This window comes from Dipodomys ordii, unplaced genomic scaffold (assembly GCF_000151885.1).
Source record: "Dipodomys ordii isolate 6190 unplaced genomic scaffold, Dord_2.0 Scaffold33, whole genome shotgun sequence".
Classification (NCBI taxonomy): domain Eukaryota; kingdom Metazoa; phylum Chordata; class Mammalia; order Rodentia; family Heteromyidae; genus Dipodomys; species Dipodomys ordii.
In genome coordinates this window covers 2,856,833-2,874,497 of record NW_012267249.1, presented here as the reverse complement: position 1 = coordinate 2,874,497, position 17,665 = coordinate 2,856,833, and the positions used below count along the sequence as shown (strand labels likewise).

At 39.9% G+C, this 17,665-nt stretch overlaps 1 protein-coding gene across 3 annotated transcripts in view; it reads right to left on the bottom strand.

Moving 5' to 3' along the window:
• The window catches only part of Nfyc (nuclear transcription factor Y, gamma), an 84,344-nt gene that overhangs the window by 32,764 nt on the left and 33,915 nt on the right, over positions 1-17,665 (bottom strand). Inside the window, exon 1 of one of the 3 annotated variants that reach the window (XM_013016912.1) lies at positions 14,599-14,729. The exons of 1 other annotated variant lie outside the window; for it this stretch is intronic. In XM_013016912.1, the coding sequence (XP_012872366.1) occupies positions 14,599-14,671 (73 nt within the window). In that variant the 5' untranslated portion in view covers positions 14,672-14,729. One more of the 3 variants, XM_013016914.1, reaches the window with a different exon arrangement.

The following is a 17,665-nucleotide window of genomic DNA, read 5'->3' as shown; positions in this document are numbered from 1 at the left end:
AAGTGGTAGAGCGCTCGCCTTGAGCTGAAGAGCTGAGGGACAGCGCCCAGGCCCAGAGTTCAAGCCCCACGACCGACCAAAAAAAAAGAAAAAGGTACGGATAGAACATTTCAAATTTTGTTTCTGTGGAGTAAAAATTGGCATCTATTCACCACAACTTTCTCATCCCTTCATGAATGAACGATTCTGCATTTATGACAGCAGTAAAATACAATTAACATTTTGTAGGATGATATAAAAGGTATAAATAGAGCTAGGAGGGTGGCTCAGTGGTAGTGTTTGCCTTGCATGCATGAGACCATGGGTTCAATTCCTCAGCACCACATAAGCAGAAAAAGCTGGAAGTGGGAGTGGCTCAAGTGATAGAGTGCTAGCCTTGAGTTAAAGAGATGAAGGGCAGTACTCAGGCCGAATTCATGACCGACCAAAAAAAAAAAAGTATAGGGGCTGGGAAGGTGGCTCAGTGGTAGAGCGCTTACCTTGTATGCATGAAGCCCTAAGTTTGATTCCTCAGCACCACATAAGCAGAAAAAAAAAGCCAGAAGTGGTGCTATGGCTCAAGTGGTAGCATACTAGCCTTGAGCTGAAGAGCTGAGGGACAGTGCCCAGGCCCAGAACTCAGGCCCCACGACTGGACCCAAAAAAGTATAGATAGTTAAGAATGTTAAAAGCTTGAGCCCCAAAACTATAGTCCACTAGAGAAATAAGGCTCTGCAATGTTTTTGTGAATGAAATTTCCCTAGAAGATAACAACTCTCACTTATTTATGTTGCTGCATTACAACATAAACCACATAACATACAAAGCCATAAGTATGATCTTACTCCATAGTGAAAAAAAATCAAATATTATTTAGAATACTGTTAGGTGCCAAAAGTTGTGAAGCTTGCCTAAATTAAGAGTAAGTTGGGACCTGGGAACTAGTGGCTCACAGCTGTAATCCTAGCTACTCAGGAGGCTGAAATCTAAGGATTACAGTTTGAAGCCAGCTGGGGAAGGAAAGTCCCTGAGACTCTTATCTTCAATAAGCCATCAAAAAGCAAGAAATGGAGCTGCGCCTCAGGTGGTCTAGCTTTGAGTAGAAAACCTAAGGGACAGGGCCCAGGCACTAAGTTCAAGCCCCAAGACTGGCAAACACATAAAATATTGAATTGGGCCATCTTCTCTGCCCCACAACAAGAAATTTCAGTATCTTTGACCCTCCAGCCAAATGACAATAAATAAAGTTTTTCAGGAAGAATGGAGAGTAACTAGTTTTTCAGGCCCTGAAACTGAAAGGGAATTTTGAGGTAAGCTGGAAGAAATTGAGTTGTGGCCTAGGTTAAGTTGTGTCCTAGAACAAACAGCCATTTTGCTTCATGGTCCCTTCTAAGACTTACAAACAACATCTTGCCCAGTTTCTGGCAGGATGTCTTTCAGTGTTTAGAAGGGAGAAGTATAATTCTAAAGAATATGTCAAAGATGACAACTTAAGAGCTTTAAAAATTATTTGTCATAGGAAGTGGTGTTGTGGCTCAAGCGGTAGAGCGCTTGCCTTGAGCTGAAGAGCTGAGCGCAGGGACAGCGCCCAAGCCCAGAGTTCAAGCCCCACAACAAAAAAAAGAAAAGAAAAGAAAAGAAAAAGGACTAGGACATTTTGGGGGCTGGGAAGGTGGCTCAGTGGTAGAGTGCTTGCCTTGCATGCCTGAGGCCCTAGGTTTGATTCCTTAGCACCACATAAGCAAAAAAGAAAAAACCCGGAAGTGGTGCTGTGGCTCAAGTGGTAGAGCGCTATCCTTGAGCTAAAGAGCTGAGGGACAGCGCCCAGGCCCAGAGTTCAGGCCCCATGACCAGACCCCCCCAAGAAAAAATTATTTGCCATATATATTATACTCACTGTAAAGACTCACTTTGGTTTTTACTGATCTCAGTGATAATTTTATAATAAATATCAACAGTATCATTCTGATTTAATACCTAAGGTTCGAGGCTAGGGTACTTTGAAGTTACTTGCTTCAGGTCACAATTCATTACATAGTAGAGTAAGAATGCAAAAGCTCTGAAATTGTGTTACTCAATATTACTTGTTCATTTTCGCTTTTTGTTACTGTACATTCAAACTGTTCAGAGATGTGTATTCTCAGCTTGGATCCAAATGAATTATTTTTATCTACTTGTTCCCATCATCTCTGTAGCCAACACAGAAGAAGAGATGATGGAAGCACTCTATCATATCCCATAAGCATCTCTCTTCTGATTCATTCATATTCATTTTCTCCTCTTCCTTCCGTGAAGGTAAGTCATCTTATGTCCAGGGTTGGTTTTGAACTTAATGGGCTCAGTGATCCTCCCATCTCAGCCTGCTAGTGTTAGATCTATAGGCATAACCCCCCAGGCCTACATTCCCTATCTCTCTGTCCATTTTTTTGCTTTAACCTTCCCCTTGCCATGATTCTAGGCTGGTCAACAGCACCTATGAATACTTAGATGTGAACAGTGGAGGGCAGTAAAGTACAAGGAAAAGAAAATGTATTGGACCTAGGGGCTTCAGCTAACTTGCTGGGATCTTGGGCAAATTACTTTCTAGGGCCACTATTCATCATTTACAACAAATAGAAAAATATAGTTGGACAGCCTCAAAAAGCATCCAGCTTCTCAGCTCAGTGCCAGAACATTCCCAGAAGCAGTACCAAACCTAAGGACCAACAATTCTCTTTAAAGTACTACAGCTGGTAAACAATACAACAATGGTACTCACTGGACAGTATGTTGAAAATGAATACAACATGTGGGTGGGGTTGGGAGGGAAAAACTGAGAGTGAAGGAAGGGTGACATTTTCCTAAAAGAAACATACTCTTTATCTGACTTATGTAAGTGCACATCACTTTTATACTAACAATAAATCTTTAAAAAAGAAACTAAGCTATAAAAATAAAGTACTAAATTAGGGAAGAGAAGGGGAATAACAGAATGGTGAGACAAAAGACAAGGGGGGATCCAATGCAACAATGATACACACAAGACAATATGTTGGAAATGATCTGTACAACTTGCGGGGGGGGTGTTGGGGAGAAAATTGAGGGAAGAGATAACAAGTTTGACAAGAACTGTTCTCATCACTCTACTTATGTAACTGTAACCCCTCTGTACATCACCTTGACAATAAAAAAAAGGTACTGTAGCAACAACATAAGCAACTGCTTTTTCTTTTTTATTTAGACTACTTACTTTGTTTTTAAAATGTTTCCTTAAGGGGCTGGGAAGGTGGCTCAGTGGTAGAGTGCTTGCCTTCCATGCATGAGGCCCTGGGTTCCATTCCTCAGCACCACATAAGCAGAAATAAGCTGGAAGTGGGGCTGACACTCAAGTGGTAGAGCGCTAGCCTTGAGCTGAAGAGCTGAGGGACAGCGCCTAGGCCCAGAGTTCAGGCCCCACGACCGACCCAAAAAAAAAAAAAGTTTCCTTAAAAGCCCAGCTTCAGGGCTGGGATGTACCTCAGTGGCAAAGCACTTGCCTAGCAAGTGCAACATTCTGAGTTCCATCCCCAATACCAAAAGACCAAAAAAAAAAAAAAAAAAAAGTCCAGCTGCAGATGTATAAAAATACCTATTAAAAACAGAGAAAAGACTTCTCCTGTCTTTTGGCTTTTATAAATATGAAATAAACTTTAAATCCCTTTCAACCTAATTTGTCTTAAAGTTAGAACAAATGTTTTAGTTTCAAGTAAGCAAAGAATTAAAGTTAACAATGACTAGGAATGCTTCAAGTTTAAATCCTTTGTGAACATCAACGATCAGGCTATGCAAGTTTTCCCTCTAGACTCTGATTCAAAAACATATAAATTCTTACTTAAACCATGTCTTTCGTAACACCTCAGTCTTCTATGAAGTAGGAATATATGGCTGTTTTATCTTGAGGAAGGAATCAAAACCTGGAGCCCAGCTTCCTACTCTACCCTGTCCTACCTGGCCCCATTGCTTAAAGATTCTGTCTGAGCTTTGGAGAGAGCTCTAGCTGGTTCTATCTCTAAGATACTGGGTAAAGGAAACATTCCAGAAAGTATTAATTTTTGAGACTATCTGATGAATTATAACCAACACTTAAAAGTATTTTAGGACAGAATTTTAGCAAGAAATTTGCTAAGAAAATTAAATATACACATTCATGAGCTTCCGTAATTTTTTTTTCTCCACAAGAAACCATTCCTGGCACAAAACAAATCTATTTCTATAAGTAGTGTTTTATAATTATATGGCATATTACTATTATCAATGCTTATTTTTGTAGCAGCACTGGGGCTTGAACTAGGGCTTTGCGTTCTCACTCAACATTCTGCTCAAAGCTAGTATTGTATCACTTGAGCTACACCTGCAGTTTGGCATTTTGCTGGTTAATTGGAGATAGTGTCTTGTGTACCTTTTTACCCAGGCTGGATTCATAACTCCATCCTCAAATATCAGCCTCTTGAGTACTTAGAATTACAAGCATGAGCCAGGCTAGTTATTTTTTTTGACACTTTATTTTTTAGGCCTAAAATTTCCAAACTCCTATTTTCTCCCTAGTTCTTACATCACCATCTTTGTTGCTAGCATATCCTCAAGGCAAATATGCCTTGCAGAAAGTGGGGTTCAATACATATCTACTGAATAGCCAAAAACAAGCTCAAGAACTGTCGTAATATTTCAAGTATCCCTGGCCTCATTCTTGAAACTTGTACATGAAGACATCCCTTCTTCAGTATTTATATTCAGCTGTAAAGCAATCTTTTGTGCAATAATCCAATGGAAAAGTAAAATTAAGAGTGATGATAACAGTCTGGGTGCTGTAGCTTAGGTCTATAATTTCAGCTACCTGTGAGGAGGCTTAAAGCTAGTCCATGCAAAAGACAGTGGAGACATCCCACTACCACTACTGCAACCAAGAGTTCTGTGTGTGGTATATTCCTATCACCCCAGATACTCAGGAGGCCAGTGAACACAAGACCCTATTTTAAAAAATAAAGCAAAAAAGAGATGGGGTATGGCTCAAATACCAGAGTACCTGCCTAGAAAGAACAAGACTCTGGCTGGATGCTGTCACACTGGCTCATGCCTGTAATCCTAGCTACTCAGGAGACTGAGATCTGAGGATCAAAACTAGCTTAGGCAGGAAAGTCGGTGAGACTCTTATCTCCAATAAATCACTCGGAAAACTGGAAATGGAGCTGTGGCTCAAGTGGTCTGAAGAGTTCAAGCCCATGACTGACAAAAAATAAAAATAATAATAATTTAAAAAAGGCTCTGAGTTCAACTTCCTAGAGCCACCAAAAAAGAAAACAGAAAAAGAAGTGATGGAGAGAAACCCTGTTCTACTTTAGAAAACACATAGACAAGTATCTAGTCAAAGGTTTCACTGGAAAATGGAAGACTGTGATGGTTAGTTAATCAGTCTAAAACCTGTGGGAAAGCAGACCTTCAGTTAAAAAGCTACCAAAGTGGTATATAAATTGTCAATATAGAATCTGCTGATTCATAGACATACTATGATTTCCCACCTCCATGCACAGCAACACTAATTCCTAAGAATTTATTTTTGTTGGTCGTGGGTCTTGAACACTAGGCCTGGGAACCTGTCCCTCAGCTCTTCGGCTCAAGGCTAGCGCTCTACCACTTGATCCATAGCACCACTTCTGGTTTTCTGGTGGTTAATTGGAGATAAAAGTCTCACGGACCTTCTTGCCTGGGCTGGCTTTGAACCATGATCCTCAAATCTCAGCCTCTTGAGTAGCTACGAATATAGGCATGAGCCACGGCCAATTCCTAACATTTATATGTACTTTTTACACTTTTTTAAACAGCTTAATGTTATCTCATTTTATTCACACTACAAACACATAAGCAGTGAGCAGAGGTATAAACTTTCTCTAATGGCAGACTTTATCTAGAAAGATTGGAGGACTCCACCACAGCCATAAGGTAGTATATGACAGAGCTGAAATTTGAACCTACGTCCCCTAATTCTCAATTTGATGCTTTATCACCAAATACTGTCCTTTAGAACTGGTAGTTTAAGAACCTATGGATTACCTCAATTTAGAACATAAATCCACCAAACCCACCAAACTTTTTACCTTTACTTTTCCTGCTCATTCTCCTAGAAACAGAAACCCCACAATGCACAGATATCTTTTGCCCCATTCCCTTGTTGGAGATGTTCCATAGCTGCCCACTTACAGGACTTCATCAGGCTAAGTTCTACACAGTGTTCCAAAATTACAACTATTGCTACACCATAAACATAGTGAAAATGTTATCTTAATTATGTGGCCATCACTAAGTAATCAAATTTCCTTTAACTACCTCACCAGAGGTAGGTAGGAAGGATTATAAACCACAACCAAGAACTCTAAAGCAACTAAATAAGAATACCATGACTCAGGGATGGGAATGTGGCTTAGTAGTAGAATGCTTGCCTACCATGCATGACGTTCTTGGTTTAATTCCTCAGTGCCACATACACAGAAAAAGCCAGAAGTGGCACTGTGGCTCAAGTGGTAGAGTGATAACTTTGAGCAAAAGAAGCTCAGTCAGGGACAGTGTCCAGGCCCTGAGTTCAAGCCCCAGGACTGGCAAAAAAAAAAAAAAAAAGAATACCATGACGCATCTAAAAAATACTAATCTTTCTGGTTAAATAGAAATTGGGGAACTTTCCAAAGCATGCATATGCATAGCCAAGGAATATTACAAAATTCCTAATTCTTGCAGTGTATCTATTTTGGAGGTCACTTAACTATTTCACTGAAGTGAATTTAGGATTTGAGAAAGACAATTCCTAAAGCATTAGTAATGTTCTGTAGTATCAATTGGTATATTGCTTTGTTCTGAAGAGTGGCTATGGTCACCCTTCTTTTGACAAAACTTCAAAAGTAATTCAACAGTACTACGTATTTGACCATTCTATAGTCAGTCTGTTAAATGGTTATATATATATGGCTATGGGAACTGTGGGGAGATTTTTTCTTTTATTTTAAATGTGTGCCTTTTTTGTTTGGTGTGTCAATCCTAGGGCTTGAACTCGGGCCTTATACACTATCCCTGAGTTTCTTTTTGCTTAATGCTAGTGCTCTAATACTTGAGCCCACAGTTCCACTTCTGGCTTTTTGGTAGTTTATTGGAGGTTAAGAGACTTTCCTGCCAGGGCTGGCTTCAAACCACAACCCTCAGATCTCAGCTTCTGGAGTAGCTAGGATTATAGGCATGAGCCAGGAGCACCTGGTTTAACGTGTGCAAGGAGTGAGCTCAGAAAAAGGAAAGCTGGTGGAAGGAGTAAGTTGCATAAAACAGACAAATCTACAGACTCTTTTTACATGCATTAATTAGCAAGGTGCTATGCAGAGCAAAGGGCTTGTCTCTCTAGGCTCAGCCTCCTTCACCCATCCATCATCAAAACAGGGATGATAAACTTCTGTCCTACCTACATTAAGTAATTACAAATAAGAGGATGACTATAAAATCACTTCATTAACTGTAAAGTACTGTGCATCATATAAATTCTGCATACTGTTATATAGTTTACCTATAGTTGCTACATGTACATTTGGCCAACCAGGAGAGAGAAAAAAATGAAGTTCAGGCTATAAATAACCATGTAAAATGGCTAGAAAATTACAAGTATTTCTCTAGTGAAGTTTCTTACTGACTTTATTTTTTATTAAGGATAATTACAACATACAGAGTCTAAAAATTAAACATAGGTGTCTTATACTAAAGAATATAGATGTGTGTGTGTCTCATCCCTTGAAACTGTTTATGTTATTCACTGATTGGTATTACCAGGATCATGTGGCTATAAATTCTGCTAAGCAAATACTGCTAAATTCCTACATATATGTTTCTGGTTGGATTTGCCATTGTTGGAGGGGGGGCGGGGGAGTCTTTATTTTTTTTCGCCAGTTCTGGGCTCGAACTCAGGGCCTTGGCACTGCCCCTGAGCTTCTTTTGGTCAAGGCTAGCAGTATACCACTTGTAGCCTTTTCTGTATATGTGGTACTGAGGAATCAAACCCAGGGCTTCATGCATGCTAGGCAAGCACTCTACCTCTAAGCCACCATTCCCAGCCCAGGTTGCTGCCATTTGAGACTTCACAAAACTATTATCAGTTACATAAAATTCAACGCAATTCAAATGTAATATAATCTTAGCACTGGTTAGAAATGTACATGTTTTGGTCACGTGTTTGCACACATGCACACAGATCTCAAGGAAATACCAATACAACTTCAAGTGATGTTTACCAGATTCTTGGGCAATATTTCTAATTTTTTACATGTTAAAGCATACAGAGAAAACAATAACATCATTAAACCTATGTATATTTAACATATAAGCTGATATTGGTGCCCTTACATAAGACCATGTATCATGCACACATTTCTCAGAGTACCCTGAGGAAATGTGGGCTAACAATAATACTTTTATTTTGTTGTATATTCCTGAATAGGATAGTCTCTAATTTTAATAAAACTAATACTGAGAAATGAACAAGTAGGGTGCTGGAGGCCCACTCCTGTAGCCCTAGCTACTCAGGAGGCTGAGCTGTAAGGATTGTGGTTCAAAGCCAGCTCCCAAGCATGAAAATCCATGAGACTCTTATTTCCGGTTCACCATCAAAAAACCAGACGTGGGGGGCTGGGAAGATGGCTCAGTGGTAGAGCGCTTGCCTTGCATGCATGAGGCCCTGGGTTCGATTCCTCAGCACCACATAAGCAAAAAAAAGAAGAAAAAAGCCGGAAGTGGCGCTGTGGCTCAAGTGGTAGAGCGCTAACCTTGAGCTGAAGAGCTGAGGGACAGTGTCCAGGCCCAGAGTTCAGGCCCCACTACTGGACCAAAAAAAAAAAAAAAAACTGACCAAATCTTGAAGAACTGACCCCAATACTGAAACTGCAGAAAGAACAGATTTAAAAGGAAACTAAACTTTGCACTATGTAGAAATGAAGTATATTCTTTTTGAGGGGTCAATTTTGGGCTTGAACTGAGGGCCTAGGTGCTGTCTCTGAGCTTTTTGGTGCTCAAGGCTAGCGCTCTACAAACTTTAGCCACAGTGCCACTTCCAGCTTTTGAGTAGTTAATTGAAGATAAGAGTCTATCCTATCACAGAGACATTCTGCCCGGGCTGGATTCAAACTGTGATCCTCAGATCTCAGCATCCTCAGTAACTAGGATTATAGGCATCAGCCACCAACATCCAGCATAAATGAAGTATATTCTAGCCAGTTGTGTCTATAGAATTTTCAATCACAATATACTTCAGAACTTACATATTACACAAGTTATATAAATAACTTGAATAAATAAAAAAATTACTAGCTGGTGTGCAGGTGGTGTTTTTATATAATCATTTATTTCTTTGTAATGCATAAAAGTAACCCAGCTCTCTGGGACACCTCAGCCAGGTGGACACTATTAACTTCCTTGCTGATTCTCATGTTTCTGAATAAGTAATTGGCTGAGGCAAGAGTTCCTCAGATCCCAAAAGAGACACCAAGTCTGCTGTCACAGCAAAATTTCTAACCAACAAGATTCTACATGTAGACTTCTGATCCTCCTCATGGCCTATTTTCTCTCCTTTCCTCAGTGTCCAAATAGCAAATCTGTACAGATGCCCTAAAAGAAAGAGAAACATCAAAATGAAAAGTAAAAACAATAACCGGGTGCTGGTGGCTCACGCCTGTAATCCTAGCTACTTAGGAGGCTGCGATCTGAGGATCACAGTTCACAGCCAGCCCAGGCAGGAAAAGTCCGTAAGACTCTTATCTCCAATTAACCAACAGAAAACCAGAAGTGATGCTGTGGCTCAAGTGCAGATCACTCACCTTGAGTTGAAAAGCTCAGAGACAGCACCAAGGCCCAGAGTTCAAGCTCCATGACCAACCCCCCCCCCCAAAAAAAAGTAAAAACAACTCAGAATAAAAGAAACATACAATTAATTCCATGGAAGGTGAATCTCTCATCTTGAACAGGCCAGTCACTAAAAAGCTGAAAGATCTTAACAAGAATACCAGATCTCTCTGAGCCTCCATTTCTGTTTTATAAGAAAGGAACTAGACTAGATCCCTAAATGATTCCAAATGTTTAAAGAGATGGCTCCATGGTAGACCACTTGCCTAAATGATTTCCATCAGCCTAATTAGGATAGTATAATAGGGATTAACAAAAATAATTGAAGATGAGCATGATTACCTTCAAGAATGCTTTTTAGGGGCTAGGAGTGTAGCTTAGTGTTGTGTTAGAGTGCTTGCTAGCATGCCAGGGTCTGAGTACTACCCCAAGTACTGAAAAAAAAAAAAAAAAAGAAAGAAAAAAAAGGGGGGGACTATAAAGAATGTTTTTTAGGTTAATTAAACCCATTCAAAAGTTCACAGCTTCTTTTGATTGCTTTTCCCAAACATATGCATCCCTGGAACTGGCCTTTTATTTGGAAGATTAATGCTAACTTTGCAAAAACTCTTCTGTCTGAATATGACAATACATAAAACATCAATGCAGACTGACAATACCAAAGAGGAAGTGACTTAATAGGACAGAATCACAAACTATGGGGGAGGGGGTATGGACAGTGCACAGAAGCCAAGAAGTCCTAAAAATAAATAACATTAGGCAAATAAAATGGGTGCGAAAGAATTATCATGGGTAAGAAATCTCCATAGGTTTCCATTGTTTATTTTAAAGATGCATCTCAGGGCTGGGAAGGTGGCTCAGTGGTAGAGCACTTGCCTTGCATGCTCGAGGCCCTGGGTTCGATTCCTCAGCACCACATAAGCAAAAAGAAAAAAGCCAGAAGTGGTGCTATGGCTCAAGTGGTAGAGCGCTAGCCTTGAGCTGAAGAGCTGAGGGACAGCGCCCAGGCTTAGAGTTCAGGCCCCACGACCGGACCCAAAAAAAAAAAAAAGATGCATCTCATAGTATCAACTGTGCAAAATCCATGCTACTGCTTAGAATTCAATGAGAGGCCTTTTTTTTAAAAAAAAAAAAAAAAAGTCTTCACTCCAACATTTACTTACTTGCTACCACTCCTAGCTATGACTGCCCTCCTCCTGAACACTGACAGAAGGGAGGTAAGACCACAAAGTAAACTAAAAACAGCTCCAATAAATACTTAGTGCCCTAACACACACCTTCTCCCCACCCCACCCTGCTAGATAAAAACCAGCAACCATTATAACTTACTTGCATTATATAAAATGCAAATCTCAGTATCTAATCAGAACAGGCTTCCAGTTTTTATTCTGAAAGGTTCTTAACTCTAAGCATTCTGACTTTATCTTATTTGGATGCCCTTAAATTTGAATGAAGGGATTAAAATACTTCTTTGAAGAATTTTGATGGAAGTTGGCACCGGTAGCTCAGGCCTGTCTGTAATCCTAGCTACTCAGGAGGCTGAGATCTGAGAATGATGGCTCAAAGCCAGTCTAGGCAGGAAAATCTGAGACTCTTATCTCCAATTAACCACCAAAAAGCTGTAAGTGGAGCTCTGGCTCAAGTGGCAGTGTGCTAGCCATGAGCAAAATAGCTTGGGGACAGCACTCAGGAACAAGAACAGGAACACACACACACACACACACACACACATGCATGCACACACACACACACACACATACATTCAAGAAGGGAGGAAGAAAAAAAAGAAGGGAGAAAGGAGGAAAAGAGGGAAAGAAGTGAAAGGGAAAAGGAAGGGGAAAAGGGTAGGGGAAAGGAAATGGAAGGGAAGAAGAATTTTGATGGCACTAGGTATCAGTGACTTACACCTGCTACTCAAGAGGCTGAGAACAGAGGATAGAACTTTGCAAAGTCTGGGAGATTGACTTCCTCCAATTAATCATTGTGAGGCCCTGAGCTTAAGCCACCATACTAGCACATACACACAAAAAAGGAATCTTGAAAGATAGTTTAATGCTCTCAACATACGCATTAAATACATAGGATCCTTATTAACAGATAGGAATAGGCAGGTGAAGCCATGTGTGGCAAACAAACTCCTTTGTCAATATATTAAAATATCAGCATTTTTTGTTTGATGCCACACGTATCTCCATAAACATTAACTGTCTCAATAAATTTGGATCAATAACTAATATTTTATACAGTAATTCATAAAGTGCAAAAGCACATTGACATACATAACACCTCTTTCAAGATTCACCACAAAATAAGAAGGTCCCATTTTACATGTGAGGAGGCTGACACTAAATGGTTGACTTGCCCACACTGACAAAGCTGGGCAACAGAGCTGAGTGAAACTTGAACACAGAACGCTTGACTTTAAATGGCTTGTACTATGCTGACTCAAATTACTGTTACCAAATCTCAGACTACATCTAAGCCTCCTCCCAACATCCAGTGATCCCCCAATCTAAATTAACAATTTGTTCTAGAAGGCCTTTCTATATTCTTTCTTAAAATAAGTTTGTATTATTTCTCTGGAAAATATTTACCTGTCTAAAGTGTTAGTGACAGGATCATATAAATGATATTCAATAAACAGAAGAATCACTAGACTTTGTATAGGACACCTATGTGCATTTTTCCAGATAGAGGGGCAGATGCTATAACAGTAAATGATCCCTAAAAGATGAAGAGTTGATTAGATGTCTTTCTAAGCAGCTAAATCCACAAAGTCTCAAGTTTATGAAGAGTTTTATCTGGGCCTCAAACTTTTACCTCCCCTGTTCCAGGGCCCTCTTCTGGAGCCAATGGAGTCACTCAGTGTCTACAACCGTTTTTTACATCATAAATGACTTGAAACCACAAATAATATATAATTCAAGTCTATAAAATAAATTTAAACTTAAATAATTGTCCCTTAAATTGTAATGCTTAACACATACCCCTTTTTTTGTCACACTCAAACTGTCAGAATGAACATTTTCTTACTGTTAGCATTTTAGTCTCCCAAATGGAGTTTCACAAACATAACTACTTTGAACTTGTAAAATACCATTCTTCACTAATAATGGTATTCACTAAGGAATCTGTGCAAGGAATTCTGAATCTCATGGGCAGTTCACTCAACTATCATACCAGGATTTAATTTTTTCTGCTGAGGAGAGGGAGGAAAGAAGAGTAGGAGAGAGAATGAATGCAGCCCTATTGTCTTGCAGCTTAAAAACTCTGAATATGAATCTGTAATAGATTCCAGTAACCACTGGACTTGAACATCAGAAGTACAGTTTCTTTTCATCTTAAACAGAGCTTTTCAGTTCAAATCTATATAAATAAACTTTGTCCTTCAATCTTTCAACTCCTCAGCAGCTTTCAAGGTCACTTTTCTGAGCAACGACAGAGGCCTGCATCCAGGAACTTTGGCTGCTACACCATTCCAACTCAGAGAGCCCAAAATCTAAGCCCCTAATGGATCCTTTCAAGTAAATCTTTTACTCAAGGGAAAGCAAATCAACACCCTCCAAAGTTCTCGTCTAACACAGGGCCTGCTCCTTTTCCCTATCCCGAGGCTGAATGCTGCTGCCTCCCTGCTCTACAGTCTGCTGCAGAAATGTTCCAATGACCTTCATTCTCTTGTTTGCAAAAAAGAAAACAAAGAAGTGTTTTTTTAAAACAAAGCCTATAACAGATCTTAGTCCTTGGGATTGACAATTTCACTATTAGGAAGAACTAACTAGTTACTGAATAGCAATCTATATTAGATACATATCCCCAGGGAGTAGGGGGGAGGGTATCAAGGGCAAAAGATAGGGTGCCTATACTCTTAACTTTCTACAGACTGGATGTAAATTAGTATTTTAATATTTCATACTGAAAATGAAAAGCATTTTTCTCATATCCTTTTAAAGAACCAAATCAACACCTGACAAAACATTTGAAATTGTAGAAACAGATTTGCTTTTGTCACTGCCAATATAACTGTGTTACTAATCAGCATTATAAATTAAAATGTTCATTTTAAAACAAAAACTGTCCTTAATACTAGAATTCTGAATGAGACAGGTAGATCAAGAAAGTTATGGGAGAAATTCACATTAGTATGCGGGCCTTCACCATTAGAACCTGCACCAGTTGCAAATCATATTTTTACACAAATTTCAAATAGCAACTGTGTGGCTTCTATCTCTGAAAATGCAGATGTCATCAAATTGCATGAAAATAGAAAAACTCCTAGAACAACTCAGCTTATTCTGTAGGAAAGCTTCAGTGCACTTGAACAAAGGAAAATTATTTGGAAAACAGTTAAGTTTACCCAACGAAAAGAGAAAGTGCTCTGCTTCTGTGTGCCCTGAAAAATGATTTGCCCTCCATGTATCTGATCTTGCCGATGTTCAACAAGGAAAAGAAATCCTAGATAAAAGGACATGCAAAATCTAAACAGAGCAAGGTATTCTAGGTGCACCAAAAGGTATGCATGGAATGTAAAGTGGCCATTTTCTCAAACAGTGCAACTTGTCCACACTCTGAAACTAAACAGTTTCTACCATTTCAACACAAAACAAAGAATTAAACTTACCGGGAACTGCATTAATTTTACATGTAGTTATTTATATCTCCTCGGACAGGGAGAATTTAAGTCACTCCTATCCCTCCCCCCACCAAAGGATGGAGGAAACAAAAGACAGCAGGAGATGCAGAAACCTGAGTCTGGAATGTCCACTCCAGTGAAAACCCGAACAGCTGTCCTCCCACCCCCCAGCAAACTATTCGCCATTTTTCTTTGTCTTTCAGCTGACCCCTGCCTCAGTGAAAAACTCCGAGGCTCCAATGAAGCCCTGCAGCCTCCTTCCACTTTAACAGTCAAAGGCATTCAATCTAGCCTGCTATTTGACACCAAACCTTGCCTCCAGCACAGTCCCATTGGCTGAGCTGCTTTATCAGCTAAGAACACAAAGCCATGATTGGCTGTTCACGTCATCAGTTACCTCCTTTGTACACTTCCTGTTTTAAAGTTACCTTGAGAAGCAGAACAGGGGTCAGATTCTACACTTCAAAGTACAGAGAATTTAAGGGTTGGAAATGCCCAGCAAATACACCTAGCAAATTCAATGAGCCTCATGTGCTTCCAAAACCCAGCACTACAAATTTAGAACTGTTCTTAAAACCAAACGAAAGGTTGTTACAGTTTCCACCCAAAATATTTTTTATTGGCTGTCAGAGTTCCATTTAAAAATTTTAAGATAATTTAACTGCTTTTCATTGGCCACCAGAGATGTCTGTAAGATACTGCTACTGTATCCTATGGGAATAAACTACAGGAGCAAATGTGTACAAGGTTGCTAAGTTGCTGTCACTGCTTTCCTTAAGTTTTTTAGTTTTTGGTCTAATATTCAAGAAAAGGCATTTTGCTTTGTTTTAAAAACACAAACTGTCAGGCACTGATGGCTCACGCCTGTAATTCTAGCTACTCAGGAGGCTGAGATCTGAGGATTGCAGTTCAAAGACAGCCCTGGCAGGAAAGTCCATAAGACTCTAATAAACCACCAGAAAACCAGAAGTGGCACTGTGGCTCAAGTGGTAGAGCGCTTGCCTTGAGCTGAAGAGCTGAGAGACAGTGTTCAGGCCCAGAGCTCAAGCCCCACAACCAAAAAAAAATTAAAAAAGTGGGATCCAGCCCAGCACCATGGCTCACCCCTGTAATTTTTGTTACTCAGGAGGGTGAGATCTAAGGATAATGGTTCATGGGAAGAAAAGTCCATGAGCCTCCATCTCCAATTTATTAGCAAAAAAGCTGGAGTTGGAGATGTGGCTCACATGGTAGAATACAACTATGAGCAGAAAATGTCAAACAAAAACTCAAGGCCCAGAGTTCAAGACCCAGATCCAGCATGAAAAGAAAGAAGGAAGAAGTAAAGAGGAAGAAAGGAAGAAAGGCTGAAAGGCAGGAAGGCAGGAAGGCAGGCTGGCAGGAAGGAAGGGAGTCACCACTATCTGAGGCATTTAACAATCTCCTTAAATATGCTTCTTCCTGTCAAAGCTAATATCCTAGGTCTAAGCTAAAATGTACAGTTGTTTTGCCAGGCAGGTGAGAAATCTTTTACAGAAATTCCTAGTTTGACTTTACCTTAGCACTCCTTGTAATATGTAGTGATTTCAGCAGAGGGCTGGAATAGAAGCAAGGGTGATCTATCCTGCTTATGACTTTGCCATACTCTTCACACCTCCATTCATCTTCCACTATTAAATGAAGCAATTTCTGAATATGAACTAACATCAAGTTCTATGGTATATGCTTTATAAGCTTTACCTCTCTAATTTTCACAACTCTCATTTACTTGTGAGAATGAAAGAGGTTCAGAGAAGTAAATTAACTGGCCCCTGGCCATGTATGTACATGTAAACTCAGGCCCCATCGAGAGTGCTCTCCACTCTATCACACTGACTACTAAGACATGGAACACATCAGGATATGCCATAAAAAATTCTTAGGGGGGGCTGGGAAGGTGGCTCAGTGGTAGAGCGCTTGCCTTGAATGCCTGAGGCCCTGGGTTCGATTCCTCAGCACCACATAAGCAAAAAGAAAAAAGCAGGAAGTGGCGCTGTGGCTCAAGTGGTAGAGCCGCTAGCCTTGAGCTGAGGGAGAGTGCCCAGGGTGTGTGTGTGTGTGTGTGTGTGTGTGTGTGTGTGTACCACAGACCATTATCCAACTTGTGTGTGTGTGTGTGTGTGTACCACAGACCATTATCCAACTTCACTAATTGACAAAACAGAAATCTAGCTTATGTTAAATTTGATTTTCCCATTAGAGACCTAGTTAAGTATCTGACAAAATAGGATCCTATAAGTTGATGCAAATTTTATTGCTAAATTATTAAGAGTCAGTTGTTACTGATACTTGCAGTTTATCTAGACTTAGAACAACTAAATTGTTAACAACAGTATATATTAAAATATTAAGGGATTTTGTGAGGCAATTTCACTATGGCATTCAAAGAAGAATTTGATTATGCTAACAGGATGTGTTACAGGGCAGTTCCTGAAGCCTCAAAGTTACAGGTAAAAATTTTTTCTCAAAAGTTTAGCCCACCGATTTGGAATAGCCATTCCCAAGAGAAGACCTACCAAACCCTCTTCTTTCTCTACCCCATCTTCTTCATGCTGGGGATCAAACCTAGAACTATACTTATGATAACCAAACACTCTACTGAGGTATAACCCCGACCCCTTGGCTTTTTGAGACAAGGCCTCACTATATAGTTCCCAGGCTAGCCTTGAACTTTCCATTCTCCTCCCTCAGACCCTGGAGTGCTAGGATTTCAGACCTGTACCACCATGCCCAGCCTAGAGCCTCTCAATCTCAAATCAGCAAGGGACAAATCAGTTGCAAGAAGATAGTTCATTTCTGGGATAAGGGCAGAAGAATAAAGAAAACATGCTCACAACTATACTATACACAGCTGCAAAACAACTAAGCAGAGTTAAAATCAGAGCTAATTTCAAACTCTAGTTCTTGTACTAATTGTAAAACACTGAACTAAACCTGAGTCTAAGTTTGCTTATCTGTAATATACAGATATTACCAACTATATTACTGAGTGATCGTAGGATTACATTAACTAATATATGAAAAATATTTTTACTGTGCTAGAATAGCACTTAAAATATATTTAGGCGGGGCTGGGAAGGTGGCTCAGTGATAGAGCACTTGCCTTGCATGCATGAGGCCCTGGGTTTGATTCCTCAGCACCACATAAGCAAAAAGAAAAAA